At 40.4% G+C, this 20,027-nt stretch overlaps 1 protein-coding gene across 2 annotated transcripts in view; it reads left to right on the forward strand.

The window, feature by feature from the left end:
• The window catches only part of mtbp (MDM2 binding protein), a 40,503-nt gene extending 30,504 nt beyond the window's left edge, over window positions 1-9,999 (forward strand). Inside the window, exons 15-24 of one of the 2 annotated variants that reach the window (XM_026184845.1) lie at window positions 1,899-1,992; window positions 2,086-2,244; window positions 2,731-2,826; window positions 2,929-3,192; window positions 3,305-3,462; window positions 4,694-4,806; window positions 7,053-7,166; window positions 9,269-9,334; window positions 9,412-9,467; window positions 9,653-9,999. In XM_026184845.1, coding sequence (XP_026040630.1) covers window positions 1,899-1,992; window positions 2,086-2,244; window positions 2,731-2,826; window positions 2,929-3,192; window positions 3,305-3,462; window positions 4,694-4,806; window positions 7,053-7,166; window positions 9,269-9,334; window positions 9,412-9,450 — 1,103 coding nt within the window. In that variant the 3' untranslated portion in view covers window positions 9,451-9,467; window positions 9,653-9,999. The remainder of the gene's footprint in view (window positions 1-1,898; window positions 1,993-2,085; window positions 2,245-2,730; window positions 2,827-2,928; window positions 3,193-3,304; window positions 3,463-4,693; window positions 4,807-7,052; window positions 7,167-9,268; window positions 9,335-9,411; window positions 9,468-9,652) is intronic. The other variant, XM_026184846.1, reaches the window with a different exon arrangement.
• The last annotated feature ends 10,028 nt before the right edge of the window (window positions 10,000-20,027 follow it).

The following is a 20,027-nucleotide window of genomic DNA, read 5'->3' on the forward strand; positions in this document are numbered from 1 at the left end:
ACGCGCGCACAGCGCTGGTTTTAAATATATAGCTGTGGGGCTAATAGAGCCACATGTGAAGCAGTTTTTAGGTCATAAATGTGGCAATATTATTTTGGAATTATGTTTACTGTCTCTGCACAGCATCTTTTTATTATTAGATTTTATATTTATCCATAATTGTATATTAACTCATTAGGCTAAACATCAATAGAAGACCATCTTTGCAGCAGAACTGCCACTACTTCATTAAAACAGCATGACCTTCATATTAAAGTGTATTTTCTGAATTTGATATTTTACCATATATTTCACTTTAGTGCGGGTTGGGGAACTCAAGGCCTCAAGGACTGTGTCCTGCAGGTTTTAGATATCACCTGGCTCAACACACCTGAATCAAATGATTAGCTCATTACCAGGCCTCTGGAGAACTTCAAGACACGCTAACGATGTAATTTAGCCATTTAAATCAGCTGTGTTGGATCAAGGACACATTTAAAACCTGGACACCGGCCCTTGAGGAGTTCCCCCACCCCTGCTTTAGTGGTCCTGGGCATTGCACAGACATAATCTTGAATTTTGTTAAGTGGAACCAGGAAGGTTCAGAATCACAAGAGATGATATGGTGGTGGTGTAGACAGTCTTAAGTGCAATTCACTCTGTTTTGCTTGTGATCCTTATTTTTTGGGGATAGGAATGTCCTTTCCTTCAATCCATTAGATACGTCTGCTCTGTTTGTGTGTCTACATCGCCTAAAGGAGTGAATGACTTTGTGTGGGTTGTCAAAGTGCTACCAGAAGGCTTAGGTTTATACATACAACACACTTAGGCTATCACTTTGCATGAAACACCCGTATCTCGTCAGAGAACCTGCTGTATCCACATGTATCACATTTCTGTCCGTTTTGATATAACATGCAGTCCTGTCCGCACAGAAAAAAGCTGAGCTGCTTTTATTATTTTATCCTCAGAACTGATCTGTTCCGAGACCCGACTGCCAAGAGTTTAGTGTGTTAACTAGCATCAAATGAAAGTTTACTTATCATATCCAGTCCATTGTGTATTTAGTGACAAAGGGCACTGTAGGTTTAATTATTAATGTTGTAAAAGCTGATGATTTTGGAGAACGCTTATGTTATGTAGTTAGTTCATCTAATATACCCTTTATTAGGTTAATGCAAACATCTAATCAGTGGCAGCAATTCACTGCAGTCATGCACTAAGCAAAACATACAGGTCAAGATAAACTGATGACGTTTAAACTGAGCATCAGAATGAGGGGGAAAGGTGATTTAAGTGACTTTGAAAGCGGTATTAGTTGGTGTCCGATAGGCTGGTCTGAGTATTTCTGAATCGCTGACATGCTCGGATTTTCCAACACAAACATTTGCATCATGTATGTGTAGCTGATAAACTTGCAGTAACTGTCTGGTCTGTGAGGAATGTTTCCAGCACCTTGTTGAATCTATGCCAGGAAGAATTAAAGCATTTCTGAAAGCAAAAGGGAGTCCAACCCCATTCTAGCATCCTAATACCTGATAAAGTGGCTGGTGAGTGTATAAACGCCTGTGTAATGTTACTGATTTGTTTTTTCCTGCAACGCCAACTTTATTCTCTATTAAGAGCAGTGAATGCTCATTCATCAACATTTGAAAGTGATGGATAATGCCTGCTTCTTACTACTGTGTGCTCTCACTTCTGGGTTGAGCAGAGACAAACACTTCTATAGCATCTGATTCCAAGTCTAGCAGCTGACCTCTATTCAAATCTTGCTGGTAAAGTAGGAGAAGCGTGTACCTTTGTGTCCATTATTGTGTGCCATAAAACCACTCTTAAAAATAATCTTAAAACGCCTCCCTAATGATGGATGTTTTCAATTGAATTGATGTAAACAGGATGGCTTGTTGTGTTCGTTTTAGGTTTTCAGATCATTTCTCAGCTGCCGTCTGACTGGCCTGAGAGAAGTGTCCTGCACAATGTGGAAAACTTGCAGAAGAGACGCCAGAAGAGAAGGTATAAGGGATGGGATCTCCGTATATGGCTCACTCTGAACTGTTAAAATGTCTGATCTTCTCATTTTATTATGTTCTGTTGACTGTGCCTTAGATTTGGTCTGTTAGGTCCAGGCTCTAGTGACAGTCTGCTGGGTCCTAAAGATGGCCAGAGAGGCTCTTCTACTTTACTTGATGCCAAAGAACTTCTGAAACACTTCACGTCTGATGGTCTGCCTGCGGGGGAGCTACAGCCGCTGGCCATTAACAGAGGGTGGGATCATTTTTCAGATTTCAAATAGCACCTCACCAGTTTCACTGCACTAAGCTGTTAAATTCATAAATATGAACACACTATAGTTTTTGTTTCTTTGGCAGATTTTCAGATTTACAGCTGAAACACATACACGCACTGTAGCCTGGCATCTGCTCCAGTTATATGTATTTATTCCTGGGATGGATCTACATGACACACACTAAACGAAGCCATAATTAGGATTTGATTATAATCATTAACCTTCTACAGTGAGCTTACAACCCTTGGAGGAAGATTATTGAGCTGAGTTAAAAAATACTGGAGCAGTAAGGAGTTAGTGTTAATAAAGGCTGTCAGACCAAACTCTGTGTGTAGAGAGGCAGACTTGTTCATGTGGTTTAATGAAGACGATATTAAATTGAGAAGCAAGACAAATAACAGTTTATCTCTCTTTTTGTCTTTCTGACTATGACTCGCATTCATGCTCTTTGCTTTTTTTTCCAGTAACAATGCCTTCCAGTTGTCACAAGACCTTTCTCCCAGGAGAGTCAGCAAACTGCCTTTCAGCAAAGCCTCGGCCTCCCATTATCACGGCATAGAGTAAGTTTCTCTAAAGTATATTGACTGTTCAGCTATTTTAAAACTGTGAACGCTTCTTTTTATGAGATTTACTTTTTATAAATAATTTTTTTCTTCGTGTAGGTTCTGTCTGGATAACCAGCGGTCTTTAGATCGAGACCAGGCCTTTGTACGGCTCCAATCTCGTCTGATTCGGTATGAGACCCAAACCACCTGCTCCAAGGAACCGTGCGCCCTCCCCTTTGCCCTCAGCCCCGCTCCCTCACCAGCTGTGATGTCAGAACCAGGAAGCGTGCCTGATGGCGAGACTCTGCAGAACAATGATGTAGCACGACTCAAGCGCAGGTCCTGGGAAGCAGACATTGTTGGAGGCTATCCTCACAAGAGGTATGATGATATATGTCCCTCCTGGTTTGCAGCTACGTGGTGATATTATAAAATTAAGGATGGATGGCGAGGAGCTTTAAAGAGTTTTTATCCATCTGTCTGATTGATCCAGGCTGGCAAAGTCCGAGAGCAGTGACTCCCTCTGTTCTCAGAGTAGCAGCAGCAGCGGGACACATCCTGCCATTAGGTCTCTACGACGACAACCAAGCAGGTCGCAGTCCACCTCCTCTGTAAACAGTTCCTCCTCTTCAGCCACAAGACCGACATCAGGTAAAGCGAAAAAAGTGACTCTCGCATGGGAGGGAACACTTGGGACTGTGTTAGGATCAGATGAGTCGGTTAAATTAACATTCAGTGTCGCCTACTAATCGGAAGGTCGGTGGTTTGATCTCTGGCTTCTCCAACCTGCGTGCTTTTCCCAGTATTCTTGGCCAAGATCCTGAACCCTGAGTTGCCCCTGATGGAATATGCGTTTAAATATGCTTAGCCATAGGAAAAAAGCACTTGTATGAAGGAGACTAACAAGAAAACACTTTGTGTTATATAAGTACCAGTCCATTTATGTTAATATTAGCAGTGTTGGTCTTGCTCATGGAAAGAAGATCCGGCTAAAAGTGACCACACCTGTAAAAGATCTTAACTTTTTAGATCTAATGTTATCTAAGACTTATTGGCCCAGCAAACTTACATGGCTGTTTAAACTTTTTTCTAACCTGTGCTTTGGTTACTGTTGGATAATGTTATTGTGGGAATTATACATAGCTGTAAAGGTGGGTTAATGTGGTAGGGCTCTAGCAAATTAATAGAATTAATAGAATCAGTTTATTTACTGTGCTGTATGGTAGCACTTCATCTTTATTATCTATGTGCATACTTGTTTCTTTCATTCACTTTATAGTTTTGTATTTTCTAATTGGTTTTGTTTTTATTTCATTTGATTTTATTGCTCGAAAATGTTAAGTTTTAGTGTAGTTTTTGATAGTTTGTGTTAATTTTAGTTTTTGTAATTATTATTTAAGTTATTATGTTTTATTAGTATGCGAAGGGCATACGTCAGAGACCAAATATAGGAACATCAGTACAGGTGATACAATAAAAACACAGAGGTTCTTAAAAGCAGTTGACTCACAGTGTTGTAGACGTCCAAGGTTTTAATAAACACATCCATCAATGCCTCATCAGGTAAGCTGTAATAAAAGTTTTAGTAAACTAAGAGATACCAAAACTAAGGATATTTCCTGTATATTTTTATTTTCTTTAGGTTCACAAAATCGCTTATTAATTTTAATTTTTTTTCACAAGTCAAATTTTCTTTGCAGTTAATTAAATAAATTTTTTAACATATAGTTTAAGTTAACTATATTGGTTCAACAGGTTCCTATACCTGTTGTTCTTTGTTATTGACTTATTTCCTCTATTTTATTTTCACTATATGACTTTTACTGTGTTGACTTTAGTGCCTTATTGTTTAATAATTTCTCTTATTTGCACTTCTTTTCAGGCTTGGCGACTCTCGCTTGTGTTGACAGACCTAAATGTCAACAGCAGAAGACGCATCAAGGACACAGCGAGGACAAACTTGCCAAAGAGTCACGCTCCCAGAAACATAACAGGGTGAGAGGATTTGTGCATCTTATTTTTATTCTTATAAAACAATAAAATATATATTTACTTTTACATTTTTTTAAACAGAATATTTCTTAAAGCATTTGTGCTAATAATGATGACAAAAAAATGATGTAACCCAGACAGAAAATGTAACCATAGACTTGTTTGTGCATTTCAAATCAAATCAAATCAAATCAAATCACTTTTTATTGTCACATCACATGTGCAGGCACACTGGCACAGCACATGCGAGTGAAATTCTTGTGTGCGAGCCCCACAAGCAACAGAGATGTGCAAACACAACAACACAAACGAGCAAAATACAAGAATGGCCAACCTGAAACTAATAAATATATGTACCATATATAATAGTGTATGCATTTCTGGATGTGTATACTAAATATTTTCCTACGTGTGTGTGTGTGTGTGTGTGTGTGTGTGTGTGTGTGTATACACATTTTTACAAATTAAATAGTAAAAAAATAAAATAAAATAATAATAATAATAATAATAATAATAATAAAATATATAAAATATACAGAGTTGAATATGTGCAAAACAAGTGGCATTTATATACAGTGTGGAGTGCATAATGTTGAAGTTCCAGTAGTGAAGCTGAGGTGTCTATGACGTGTTCAGCAGTCTGATGGCCTGATGGAAAAAGCTGTCTCTCAGTCTGCTGGTACGGGACCGGATGCTGCAGAACCTCCTTCCTGATGGAAGCAGTCTGAACAGTTTATGGCTGGGGTGACTGGAGTCCTTGATGATCCTCCCCGCTTTCCTCAGGCACCGCTTCCTGTAGATGTCTTGGAGGGAGGGAAGCTCACCTCCAATTATCCGTTCAGAGCACCGCACTACTCGCTGGAGAGCTTTGCAGTTGTAGGCGGTGCTGTTGCCATACCAGGTGGTGATGCATCCAGTGAGGATGCTCTCAATGGCACAGTGATAGAAGGTCCTGAGGATGCGGGGGCTCATGCCGAATCTTTTCAGTCTCCTGAGAAAGAAGAGGCGCTGCTGCGCCTTCTTCACTGTTTTGTTTGTGTGTACTGACCACGTAAGATCCTCAGCCAGGTGTACGCCAAGGAACCGGAAGCTGCTCACTCTCCCCACAGCAGCGCCGTTGATGGTGATGGGGGTGTGTACTTCTCTGCACCTCCGGAAGTCCACTATCAACTCCTTTGTCTTTGCGACGTTGAGGGTGAGATGGTTGTCTTGACACCAGTGGGTCAGGGTCAAGTCTGCTGCCAAGTTTTAATGAGCAGAGCTTACCTTAATAAGCCGCAATTTTCCTGTAATATCGACTCATTTAGCAATAAACCCATTTTTTTTTACTTGTACAAAAATCTTAAGTAAATATGCAATTCGCCTAATTGCCACCTGGCCTACACAGATGGTGATAGATAAACACACGACAAACTGGGAGAGTTTTTCTACTACAGAGGAGAACTGTGCAGCAGCTCTAGCAGAGATAAATGTGTAATATTTTCCATGCAATCATTGTGAATGTGTGGGCTGCATCACAATGTTGCGGCAGAACCACTTTAACAACAATACTGTTATCGTATCACCTGCTGCCTACATTTTCACACACACACAGACACATTTTTCTCTCTCATCTTTTACTTCTATGTGCAGCATGCAGACACCATAACACATTAATGGACACATGCACATATACAATTGAACACCTACCTCTTCCCAGTTTAGTTTGTTCCACCTACAGCAAGCAATCTGACCTTGACTTGTTCTAATTCTGATTACTATGCAAACACACTTATCATCCAAACCCAAGCATAGGAAAGAACAGTTGGTCCTATTGAAAAATAATGATAGCAGTTTATTCAGGACAGAGATTAAAAGCTGTCTTTCTACTCCTCTCGTGAGACTGAATGGTACCAATGATTTCTCACAATAATTTATGGTGTTTACTCAGAACAGTTGTTGTGACAAGATTAAAGGCAGGATCTGTTTGTTTCATTTTTTTTTCTTCATCCTGTCGCAATTAGCGGTGAAATATTTGTATGTTTGCTCCTCCATGCTGCGAATGTAAAATCGTGCGTTTTCATGTAAGGACGTCCCCCAAAGTCGAGACATTTTGACATCCCTCGGTTTTCTAAAAAGGGAGCTGTGCTAAATTTAGTTTCTCTGAACCAGGCTTGCGTTAGGTGGTTAGGGAATAAACAGAACTAGATTTAATGTTTTTGCTTGTACTAATACAAAAGTGTGTCTATCTTGTCTGTCTGTGTCCTCAGATGTTGCAGGAGGTAGTAGCTAAAACACTCAAACACCATGGGATCACTGCTGAGCATGATTGCTTTGAGGCTTGCAGCAAAAGACTGTTTGATATCTCGAAATTTTATCTCAAGGTTTGTCTTTTTACTGCCCTCTCAGAGTCAGTGTTGTGCTTTTGTTTGACACTTTCATTATTTGTATTACTCTATGATTCCAGGACTTGTGTTTTGTTTTGTATCCTTCTGTATCCTTCTTACTATGCCAGCAACTGGAACCTTTAAAAAAAGCCTTTTTTCCCACTACTCACTTTTTAATTTCTTTGTGCTTCCTTGTGTTTCTTAATCATCTGGTTTTGTTTCACAGTGTACTCAGATCCTTTACTTAAATAGCTATAAATCGATGTTAATTTCAAGATTTTCTGCCTTTTTCTAAGACACTACAGGGAACCTAAGTTTACAGTGCTGTGTAAAAGTCTCGAGCTGCCAGTTTTTCTTAAAGCAATAATTCTCCAGGCTTTCAAAGGTTTTCTTTCGCCATTTGGCTGCTTTTTCACTCACTTTCAGTCCAGTGCTTTCTGATGATTTTCAGAGGAATGTTTTTTGTTTGTTAAGCCACTTCACACTGACCTATGAATCATTCAAGCGTCAAAGAAAATCCCCTGACTTGATGGATGAACAACTGTTGTCTACATATAACAGAAAACTTGACAAAGAATCAATTTTAAATTGTATTTTTAAATACTTTGTTACTAGCAGCCTGTCACAAACACGTAATGTGTTCCCATTTCTTTACTTGAATCTAAAAAAAGAGCAAAATGCCAAAGAGAGCACAGTTTGACAGGCATAAAATATTATTTTTGCACTAACAAGCTGATTCCTAAAGAGCTATTGGCTGAAAATATGGCATATCTCAACATGTCTTACTGTCCTTTAAAAAACCTGAGGAAACTTAGCAAGTGGAGTACAAAAGAAGAGACCTAAAACAGGTTCTCCAAGACATCTCATTAAGAAACAAGAAACGAATCCAGAAAAGACCTAACAGATGCAAAAATATCCTGTGATGAATGTGTAAGTGACCATAGCTTGCTGTGAAAAATGTTTTTTCCAGTGACTCAGTAGCTTGTAGACCCACCTTTATCAGCAATAACTTGATAAACTCGTACAGGAAATAATTTTTATCGCTCACAGTTCATTGAAGATTGCAAGCATTTGTTTATGCGCAGCTCGCTGAAGGTCACGCCGCAGCATTTCAGTCAGGTTGATGTCTGGACTTTGACTGGCCATTGCAACAACTTGATTCATTCTTGCTTTTGTCTTTCGCATCATTGAATGAATCATTGAATGAATAATTGAATGGTCTGGCATGAACTCTTCAATATTATAATGACTGCAAGGTGCCCAGGTCCTGTGGCTGCAAAGCAAGCCCAAGCCATCACCCCTCCACCACCATGCTGACAGTTGGTATGATATGTTATTTATTTTTTACCATATGTGCTGTGCATTATGGCTGGACATCTCCCTTTTGGTCGTGTCTGTTGCGAGGACATTTTTCCAAAAGTCTTGTGGTTAGATGCAACTCTGCAAACACAAGCTGTGCTCCATTGTTCTGTTTAGAGAGCAAACACTTTCTTCTGGCAACCCTTCCAAACAAATCGTACTTGTTCAGCCTTTCACTAATTGTGGCATCATGAACTTTAACATTTACCATGCTAACAGAGGCCTCTAGAGCAGCGGTACCCAACCCCCGGGCCTCGGACCGGTACCGGTCCGTGAGTCATTTGGTACCGGGCCGCGAGAGTTGAGGCTCAGGTGTGAAATGTATAGTTGCATCTGGCCCTTCAGTTGATCCATCTACTGTTCACTGAAGCCTCATCAGAAATGGTCTCAGTGGAAGGCTGCCTGTCGAGAAAGCCATTCATAACAAAGGGAGAAAAGGCTGAGGTATTCCAAATCACACAAGAACAGGACTGAAAATCAGTGGCAACGGAGTGAAGAATCCAAACTAGACATTTTGGGTCAATTCATCTACAAATATGTACAGAGGAGGTCAGGAGAGAGATCCAAAAGTGAGTGTTTACAGCACAGAGAAAGCTCTGTCATGGTTTGAGGCTACATTTCAGCCAGTGGTGTTGGAGATCCTATCAAAATTAATGGTATTATGAACTCAGAAAAATACAGCTTTTAATCCACCAGCTGGAAATGATCTGATACTGAGCTTTGTTGATGCTTGTTCCCAGGATCTGAAGACATCTCGGGGTCTGCATGATGAGATGAGGAAGGCAGCAAGCAGCAATGTTAAGCAGGTAATGCTACAAACATTAGCGTCTCTCTGGTTTAGTTTTTCAAGTCACACATTTATAATCACATTTTTCTGTTGCAGGTCATTGATTGGGTATTGGAGAAGACCTCAAAACAATAAAGATGATAACAAATCAGGTTGGTTAGAGGAATTTGGCTCAAAATGTCAATTTTCTGTGGTGTCTTTGTTTTTGTTTTTTTTAAACATTCATGACAACATTTGGACTTTCTAAGCCTTTCCAAATTGGTTCTCTAATTGTTACATTAAGTCTGTTTTAATCAACTTAATCCTTTATTTAATTTGGTTTTCCTTCATTTTTCAGGATCCCCTATAGCAGCCTGTCGTTTTAAGCTTTTGTTTGTGCCTGGTTTTGTGCTCATCCACCCTCATATACTCCTGCTGCTCCAGAGCCAAGAACAGAAAAACACTCATATCTACATACACTCTGCTCCTCCTGCCGAGAAGCCCCAAGGGCTTTGGATGCTGGCTTCAGGATGAAGATGTCTTTTCTCTGTAGCAGTTTTCTAACCCCCACTACTTATTTTATTCTAAATTACTGTCGTTGTTAGGTTGTTAATTTGCCTTTATGAATGTACAGATGTTTTTGTTTTGTATTTTCCTGTTTATCACAATAAATGCATGTGGGAGCACTTTAACCCCCAGGAAAGACACTGTGTCTGTGTGAAAACTATACAATAAGCTTTGCAGTTGGTGTTGTCTTCCAAAAACAGATGATGATGATGATGATGTCCCATTCTGGATGGTAGCTGTTGTGCAGACGATGAAAACAAAGCCAACAGCAGTGCAGCAAAATATGCTTTGCTAATTATAACTGACGGTCCAGCTTGTCGTAGTTTGGTTTGATTTCAAACACATCAGGAACATACTGCTATAATTTCACCATCCTTATAAAGAAAACTACTCACAGCCAGCTTTTCACAACTGGTACCACAATTACTTTTTTTCCCCCCAAAGAGAAGCTGACCGCAGGTTTCTGATTCCCAAATTAACATGCAAAACAACTTTTTCTGTGATGATTTTTGTCTGGGTATTACTTTATCTGGTGGAACAAGATGACTATACACTGTTTTATTACTGTGCACGAGAAGCAGACTCCAGCTAGGCCAAATATGGTGTGGAAGGCTCATGTACTGTTACAGAAATAATTTGATCAAGTTGTTTGGACTCAGAGGCACTCTGGTGAAAAGCAAATAGCATATCAGTACCAAATCCTCATGATTTGGGCTAGTTTTGGAGCCAAAGGACCTGAGCACTTTGCAGTTATTGAGTCAACCACGATATCAGGTGGGGTCATGCAACAGGACAATGTTATAACAGAATGGCTGAAAGAGAAAAATCAAGGTGTCGCAATGATCCAAACCTCAATGAACTAAATTATCGATATAAAGAAGATAATTTTGTTCAAAATTCTTCCACAGTTATCTGAAAAATCACTTTCTGTACAATAAAGTCATACAGAAAGTGATTACTTCAAGCTATTGCTGCTGGAGGTGGTTCTATGAGTTATTTGCAGTCCTTTAAAGATTTCTTTTTCATTTTTCCCCTTTTAACTGACCCACAGTCCACTGCCTGGAAGACTGGTTGAAAATTATTAAACAGGCAGTACTGTGAGAAACAGTGGCGAGCCTGAGACAATGCAATCATTGCCATAATTCAGCAGAAAAATGTAGTCAAGTAGCACTTATTTCAGCACCACCTGGTACCCTATCAACACCAGTGCATCAGATATGCTGTGCATAGATATGTGTTTGTGGGAACAGAATGAGTGTGGGACCATCAGTATGTATGAGTACTACGAGTATCAACTAGATTTGTATTATCTACATGTACTAGTTGTGCATGAATCAAGAAAAAAAAGATAACAGTTTACGCCATCCCTCCTACATTTGCGTCACACAAGCTGTGTGGAGGAAAAATGACCAGAAAAGGAAAATACTTTGTAGCTGAGCAGAGAACGAGGCACTAAATACTGACTCTTATCGTTAGTCCTTGGGATTAAGTGATAAGGGAAGCTTAGCTCAAACTCCCAGTATGAAGACCAAAACTTGTTCTCTTGTACATATTTATGCCACAAGATGATGTCAGATATTTTTCAAAGAGGACAGAAACAAAACTGAATTTCTCTGAAGCAAAAACTCCACTGCCAGATATTATATCTACAAAATCTAATGTAATGCTGTGGTCTTGGTTTTGATTTTGGGACTATAAATGATTTACAGGCTTGTTCTGTGGGAACATTAAATGAGTGCAGCAAAGATTAAATGAGTTGGCCATCTGTTGTTGCAACATATAAAATAAATGTTTTTAATGGCCATGGGATGTTCTTGTTCCAGGAACTTCAAAATGAAAGTAAAGAAGAAAGATGTGAAAAAATAGGCTGAAGCAGATTTATTAAAAAAAAAAAAGAGGGATGAGAGGTCTGCTTGCTTCTAAATGGTGTAATATTAAAATAACCTGCAGTATAAATTATTTCGGCCCTCCACTGTTAATGTGCGAGTGAAATGTTGCAGATTATGAGATAAATCTGACCCAACATCCTACACCAATTTCCTAATAGGCAAGTCTATGATAATCCATCTTTTCAACAACATAATCATTATTAATCATAATCTTTACCTTCCCTTGCTTTTTTAAATGAAAAAATATCCCGTGATGAATGTGTAAGTGACCATAGCTTGCTGTGAAAAATGTTTTTTCCAGTGACTCAGTAGCTTGTAGACCCACCTTTATCAGCAATAACTTGATAAACTCGTACAGGAAATAATTTTTATCCCTCACAGTTCATTGAAGATTGCAAGCATTTGTTTATGCGCAGCTCGCTGAAGGTCACGCCGCAGCATTTCAGTCAGGTTGATGTCTGGACTTTGACTGGCCATTGCAACAACTTGATTCATTCTTGCTTTTGTCTTTCGCATCATTGAATGAATCATTGAATGAATCATTGAATGGTCTGGCATGAACTCTTCAATATTATAATGACTGCAAGGTGCCCAGGTCCTGTGGCTGCAAAGCAAGCCCAAGCCATCACCCCTCCACCACCATGCTGACAGTTGGTATGATATGTTATTTATTTTTTTACCATATGTGCTGTGCATTATGGCTGGACATCTCCCTTTTGGTCGTGTCTGTTGCGAGGACATTTTTCCAAAAGTCTTGTGGTTAGATGCAACTCTGCAAACACAAGCTGTGCTCCATTGTTCTGTTTAGAGAGCAAACACTTTCTTCTGGCAACCCTTCCAAACAAATCGTACTTGTTCAGCCTTTCACTAATTGTGGCATCATGAACTTTAACATTTACCATGCTAACAGAGGCCTCTAGAGCAGCGGTACCCAACCCCCGGGCCTCGGACCGGTACCGGTCCGTGAGTCGTTTGGTACCGGGCCGCGAGAGTTGAGGCTCAGGTGTGAAATGTATGGTTTTCAGGGTTTTTAATCAGTTTTTAGCGTTATTTTGTTATCGTTTTTATCGTTTACTCGGTTTCCCTGGGTATTTTCACGTGTGTTATGAATAAATCTTCTTTTTTTCGGTACCGGTACTAGTTTTATTTTGTCGTATTTATCCGTGACACCTTAAAGGCCGGTCCGTGAAAATATTGTCGGGCATAAACCGGTCCGTGGCGCAAAAAAGGTTGGAGACCGCTGACCTATAGAGTTTGAGTGACTCTTGAGCTTTTTGCTGTTTCTCTGAGCATTAAATTGTTTGATCTTGGAGTGAATTTGCTTGGATGGCCACTCCTGGGAAGACTGTGGCATTGTGTTAACACAAACATGCTCCAGAACAGCAAATGGCCAAAACGTCTGCCTTTACAAAAGTGTTCCCACCTGCTGATGACCAATGAAGTGCACTTGGTTACTACTTACCGTCTTCGGTTCTAAAGGACAAGCTGGAGAACTCTGGAGTGGACCATCACCTCACTACCTGGATCCTGGACTACCTCACCGACCGACCACAGTATGTGAGGACTCAGGGCTGTGTGTCGGACAGGGTCGTCTGCAGTACGGGGGCCCCACAGGGAACGGTTCTGGCTCCGTTCCTCTTCACCATCTACACTGCAGACTTCTCCCACAATTCCACCCAGTGCTTCCTGCAGAAGTTCTCTGATGACTCTGCAATAGTCGGCCTCATCACTGATGGGGACGACAAGGAGTACAGAGGACTGACTCAAGACTTTGTGGACTGGTGCCAGCTGAACTACCTCCAGATCAACGCCAGTAAAACCAAGGAACTGGTGGTAGACTTCCGCAGGCACAAGCATTCTCCACTGCAACCACTGAACATCCAAGGTATGGACATTGAGGCTGTGGACAGCTACAGGTACCTTGGTGTTCATCTGAACAATAGACTGGACTGGACTCATAACTCAGACGCCCTATACAGGAAAGGGCAGAGCAGGCTGTACCTGCTGCGGAGACTCAGGTCGTTTGGAGTGGAGGGCCCACTCCTGAAGACCTTCTATGACTCTGTGGTGGCTTCTGCTATCTTTTATGGCGTGGTCTGCTGGGGCGGCAGCATCTCTGCTGGGGACAGGAAGAGACTGAACAGGGTGATCCGAAGGGCCAGCTCTGTTCTAGGATGCCCTCTGGACCCAGTGGAGGTGGTGAGTGACAGGAGAACGGCGGCTAAGCTGTCATCCCTGATGGACAACGTCTCCCACCCCATGCAGCAGACTGTGACAGCACTGAGCAGCTCCTTCAGTGGGAGACTGCGGCACCCACGGTGTGGGACGGAGAGATTTCGCAGGTCTTTCCTCCCCACTGCTGTCAGACTCCATAATAAAGACTTTAACTGATCAAGCACACACATCCATACATATGCAATAATACTAAGTGCAATAATCCTTTCTGTCATCGTTGTATTTTTACTCAGTTGTATATAGTATTTGTATTTGTATTCTATTTTTATCTTATTGTATATTTATTTTATTTTATTCTACTGTATATAGTATTTTATTTTATTCTATTCTGTACAGTTGTGTACTGTATTTATTCTTATTGTATTCTAATTTTTGCCTCATAACTTTTGCACTGTCCACTTCCTGCTGTGACAAAACAAATTTCCCACGTGTGGGACTAATAAAGGTTATCTTATCTTATCTTATCTTATCTTAAATCATGTGAAACCAGTAAATGTTGAAATACTATGAAGTACTTCACTTAAATGTGACTGTAAATGACACACAGTGCACTGGATCTGTGGTCTTGTTTCTGGGTAGGATTACGTTGGCATGGACGTTTGGTTTATAGGAGATGATTTAAAGTTTTGGTCTGCATATCCAAAAACTGAAAAACTGAGCTGTTGCTTCATGGTTGTTGAATGCTAGGAGGGTGAAAGAGTGAGTTCCTTTACAATGTTTTTGACACGTCATTTTCCATCAAATACCCTCTTGGCTCAGCTAAAAAACCTGAGATATTAAAAGAAAGAGAGATGACATTAAGAAAATCAGAAAACTGAAATTTATGGGCGAGTTCTATTTTTTCTTTTAATCAGGTTTGGCTGGTAACTCTGTAGTTATTTTAGATGATGCTTCAAAAATAATGGCACAAATAAATGACTGGATGCACATCAATATGGCTGCCAATTTTGGAGTCCTGCTTCGAGTGTGCTGTTGCACAGGAGCTGGTAGACTTTATAAACTTCTACACTGCCACATAAGGATTTGTTTGACCTGCATGAAAATCACTCAAATGAGGAATGATTCTCTGTACCTGTAACTGAACTGTTATGTGAAAGAAAACGGGTCGCAAGAGAAACCACCTGACTTGACTTGTACATTTTATAGAGCAGGAATTAGTGAAGAAGAGACCATAAAAGGCCACAGTGACAGTCACAGTGTTTGTGTGTCAGTAGAAGTAGGTGGCTGATTTTAAATGGGTGCATCAGTGTGTGACAGTGCTCATTTCCCTGGCAAAAACAGCAGTTTAAAAATGCATTTCACCAGATGTTTTATGAGACTTGATGAAAGTGAGGTGCCATTAGCTGAAATTACAATCTTGATTGTGTCCACTCTGCACAGCCAGACATAATCTGTACCAAAACAGTACTGGAGTAGACCGACCATGACCTGACATCTTAATGCTATAAATGACAGACGGCTGAAAGACGTCTATTTTTAAAGGATGCGCTTGGCAGAGAAAAAATGGGATAGTCTGAGAGTTGAAAATAGTCGGCAGGAATAAAGTGAGGCACTAAAGGCAACAGAAAAGGCTTGTTGTGAGTTGTATGTGAGGCTGGACACTAAGGAAGGAGAGAAGAACTTGTATGGATTGACTATGCAAAGAGATCGAGCTAGAGATGATGTGCAGTAGGTTAGTATGGTTAAGGATAGAGCAGTACGGTTTCATACTAAGAGAAATCTACAGGTGTGATGTTTGCTTTCACAGTGTTGATGGAGAATACAGAGAAGGTCAGAAAGAGCTGCAATCCACTCTTTGTGGATCTAGACAAAGCGTATGATAACGTGCCAAGAGAGGAACTGTGGTACTGTATATGCATGGAGACAGTGGTAGGAGTAACAGGTGGGTCAAGATGGTGGTGGGAATACATCTGGGATTGGCTCTGAGCTCCTTCTAATTTGTAGTGGTGATGGACAGGTTGACTGGTGGGGTCAGCCAAGATTCTCTGTGGACTCTGATGTGTGTAGATGACATTATGACCTGTAGGGAGAAGGTGAAAGAAAGCCTGGAGAGGTGGAGGTATGCTCTGGAGAGATGAGGAATGAAAGCCAGTAGAAGTAAGACACAATACATGCATGTGACAGTGAGGATGCAAAGAGTAGAGTTAGTGAGGGTACATAAGTTTAAGTTACTGGCATCATTCTTCCTACAGACAGTCCACTAGACAGGTGAAGGAGAGAGTGCAGGCAGGGTGGAGCGGGTGAAGATGAGTGTCAGTTGATTTGTGACAGAAGGATAATAGCAAGAGTGCAAGGGAAGGTTTATAAGGTGTTAGTGGGACCTGCTATGATGGTTTGTGGACATAATGCTATTTCAATTTTCATTGGAAGTGACCAGAATGGATAAGATAAAAAAAATTAGTTCATCAGAGCGACAGCTCAGGTTGAGAAAAGTAAGAGATGTTGAAATGGTTTGGACATGTGCAGTACTGATAGGAAAGAGCAAGATTCATGGATGCAGTGAAGGAGGATATGCAGAGGATCAGCTTAGATGGAACAGATGATCTCCTGCGGTGAAGCTCAAGGGAGCAAGCTGGAAGAAAAAGCTGAAAGAAATCTCTTTTGCTTAGTCGTCTTCTTTAGAATAGGAATTATTTGACATTCGATAAACATCACTAAAACCTACTCTGTATTCAAGATGAGAAGTAGGTGTCTGACTGATGGGTCTAATGAAAGAGGCCTTCAGAAGAGTCCGATTGATGTTCGCTGAGACTAAAACCAATCAGGCACCTTTTATCAGGCAAAGCTTAAAAAAAAAAACATGAAACAAGTTTTATGTCTCAGTTTTTCAGTTTCTATCTCAGCAGGATTATCGTCATCATTAATAAAGGCCACAGACTATGTTAAAAGGAAAACAAGGCTGAAATTGTGAGAAAAGGGAGGAGGGTCAAGGAGGTTTAATTTAATAATGAACGTCTTTGACTTTATGAATTGCTGAGGGCTCCATTATTCTACAGCTAGAAGTGTATTTATAAATATTTAATGTAGTTTTTATACTGTGAATTTTCTGGTTAAATTTCAATAGGATTGTTGCTGCTGTTGGTCTGTCACTGTGATCAGTTTACATCAATAAGCGGTAACATCAAAGTCGCCTCCCTAATGATGTGTTGTTTTAACAAAAAAGTCCTGACCCACTGGGGCATGGACTCCACAAGACCTCTGAAAGTGTCCTCTTGTTTTGAGTCAGTGCTTTGGTTCTCTAACCCCCCCCCCTTTTTTTTTTTTTGTAAGTGTATTGTCCTGCTGGAGTACGATGCTGGGTTTTTTTAAATGAAAAAAGTCTTTATGAATGGTTTTTTTTTAAAGCTTTATTTGCTTATGCCTGGAAAAAATGATATTGCAAAACCATTAACAAATAGTTCACGCATTCGGCTGACGTGCACCAGCTGAATGCGTGAACTATTTAAATTCATCTCCTGAAGAAAATATCTAGCTCCAAAGTCTCTGTATCTGTAACACAAAACACTTACATTACACATCATGATTTAATTACATTATTGCTGCACTCGGTCTTGTCTTTATGACAAAAAGAGTTAAATGATTTTCTTTTTAATGTTCCGCCTGCATGTGTACATGTGTGTTATCGCTGTGCCTCAGCTCAAATGGTTTCTCCCCCCTCCCCATCTTTTATAGAGCCTGCACCCCTTCCTCTTGTTAACATACACATTTTGACTATAATACTGAAAAATGAGCAAAATAGAGCTGGGCATGCCTCCTCTGGGTCGTTGGCATGGATTTTGCATGCACCCCGTGCATCATCGCGTTCCCTGATTGTCCACAGGATATCTTGTTACAAGCACAAGTTCAGCTGAAGTAGCCCTCTGGGAATAAAATGATATTATGACACAACACAATGTTTACGTGTAGTTTGAAGTGTACGGGATTATCACTGCACCAAACCCCCGTTGGTTCTATTTTTGTGACAGTGTGCTGTACCTTTGGGATCCATTGGAGTGCTCAAGAAAGCAAAGTACACACTTATCTTGTGCTTCTGTGCAGGTTTATGGTACAGAGGAGACCACAGAGCGTCCAATGTGTGTGTGTGTTTGCATGCATTCAGGGGCACTTGGCTGTGGCATCCTGAAACACTACTTTGTCTCACTCACATGCATCCCTTTATCACCCCACATCTTTTTTTGTTTGTCATCACGTTCCCAGAGACTGGCACTTTGCACTGCGTATCATATTTGAACTTGGAGAGAAAGGGGGCGGGTAGATGGATTGTCTCTCCTTTGCTGCCAAAAACAGTGAAAGGTTGTGTACAGTCGGTGGGAGTACATAGTTTCATGAGTTGAGGGCGTGCATGTGTATAGGTTACATGGAGGCGGATGTTTTTGCAGCAGCAGACCTTGAAGAAGAGCCCTCCTTAAGAGAGAGGGTCACAGCAACATGCTCTCTATCGGTCTGATGCTGACAGACGGTGTGCTTTCCTGTGTTTGTGGACAGGATGTGCATGTTGCTGAGAAGGTTACTCATCCTCCTCTTGTCTATTTACAGATAATAATAGGGAGAGGGTGAGGAGATGACCCAGTTTTTCTTCTCTTGCAATGCCTACAAAGTGTTCTTTTGTCTCACAGCCATTCTTGCACTGCCTCATTTAAAACACATCAGTAACCAGAGTCCTTGAGTTATCAGTTCTGATATAACTTTAGTAGGAAACTAGCCCGAAAAAAGATATTTTAAAGCCACGAAAAGCCAGCAGGGAAAGTAAGAAGAAATAAAACTTATATTGTCAAGATTTTGATTAGAGAAGGGTTGCTGTTCACTTTATGGTCATTAAAATACAACATTCCTATGACTGATCTGTGACCAGGTTCCTGCCTTTTCTGGCATCAAGCACCCAGTACCAATGTCTGTCCCTGTGGATCGTGGATCTAAGGAGCAGCAAAACCATATTGTTGCTGGTGTAAACTGTGCAGGCTGAGCCCAGATCTGGCTCTAGGACATGGATGCAGTTTCACTTTTCTGGATATGGCATTGCAACTCCTACTTTTTGTAAACCTGGAGACAACAAACCTATGATCCACCAGTGCTGTGCTTAAAGGAAATATAGAAACTAATTTGGGGCATTTTAACAGCATATGGTTTAAAAAAAACATAAACATCCAGATGTGATTTTGACCCTATTACTGTTGTCCAATGCAGTCTGACAAATGTACAAAGCAGTAATGTCCTTAGGCACTCAATAACTCATCACACACACACTCATCAGGATGTGAGATAGGAGCTCCTGTTGAGGTACTTCTTGGTAATGAAAGCATTTAGAATTCCACTGAGCACAATCCCATCCTTCACGTCGCACTTGAGGATCACCTTCAACAGTTCAATACATCCCCTTTGCAGGCCTTTGTGACATTATTGCATATAGCTCACAAAGAATGTGTAAAATACTACCATAGTCAATTCTTCAGCCTTCATGAAAACACACTGAGTGGCACTTTTAAAGCCACTTTACACCTGCTTAATCCTGGAATCATTACGTACTTATTGCTGCAGAGAGAACATGACTAAAATATGGAGAAATAAGACATTTTTTACTCAGGATTTCTGCCCAGTGCATATGAGATAGTCGGGACAGAGACTTAGGAGGTGCATTACAAGTGCTTTTTATGGTGGCATCATGTCTTAATCTACGTTGTAATTTTTATCTTTACTTTTAGAAAAAGTTTGAAGTTTTGATAGCAAATGAAATCCAGTACTGAGTCCTGAAGGGAAGCATCACACAAACACTAAACCAATCACCAATTAGAAACTTTCCATAAAATTTAAAGTTGTTAAACTTTTAGAAATTTTGAATCATGATGACTCTTATTATGGGAGCTTCTAGAGACAAAGCAGCAACGACAGTCAGCCCTGCCAGCTGTTTTATAGGACACCTGGAAAAAATTACTTGTAATTTGGAATAAAGTGTTTTCAAAGTAGACAACAAGGCTACTCTTGATCTGTTTTGGAGTCTATTAATAATAATAATAATAATGTCATCACCATTTGTTTCTATAAAAT

Source organism: Astatotilapia calliptera, chromosome 11 (assembly GCF_900246225.1).
Source record: "Astatotilapia calliptera chromosome 11, fAstCal1.2, whole genome shotgun sequence".
Lineage (NCBI taxonomy): Eukaryota > Metazoa > Chordata > Actinopteri > Cichliformes > Cichlidae > Astatotilapia > Astatotilapia calliptera.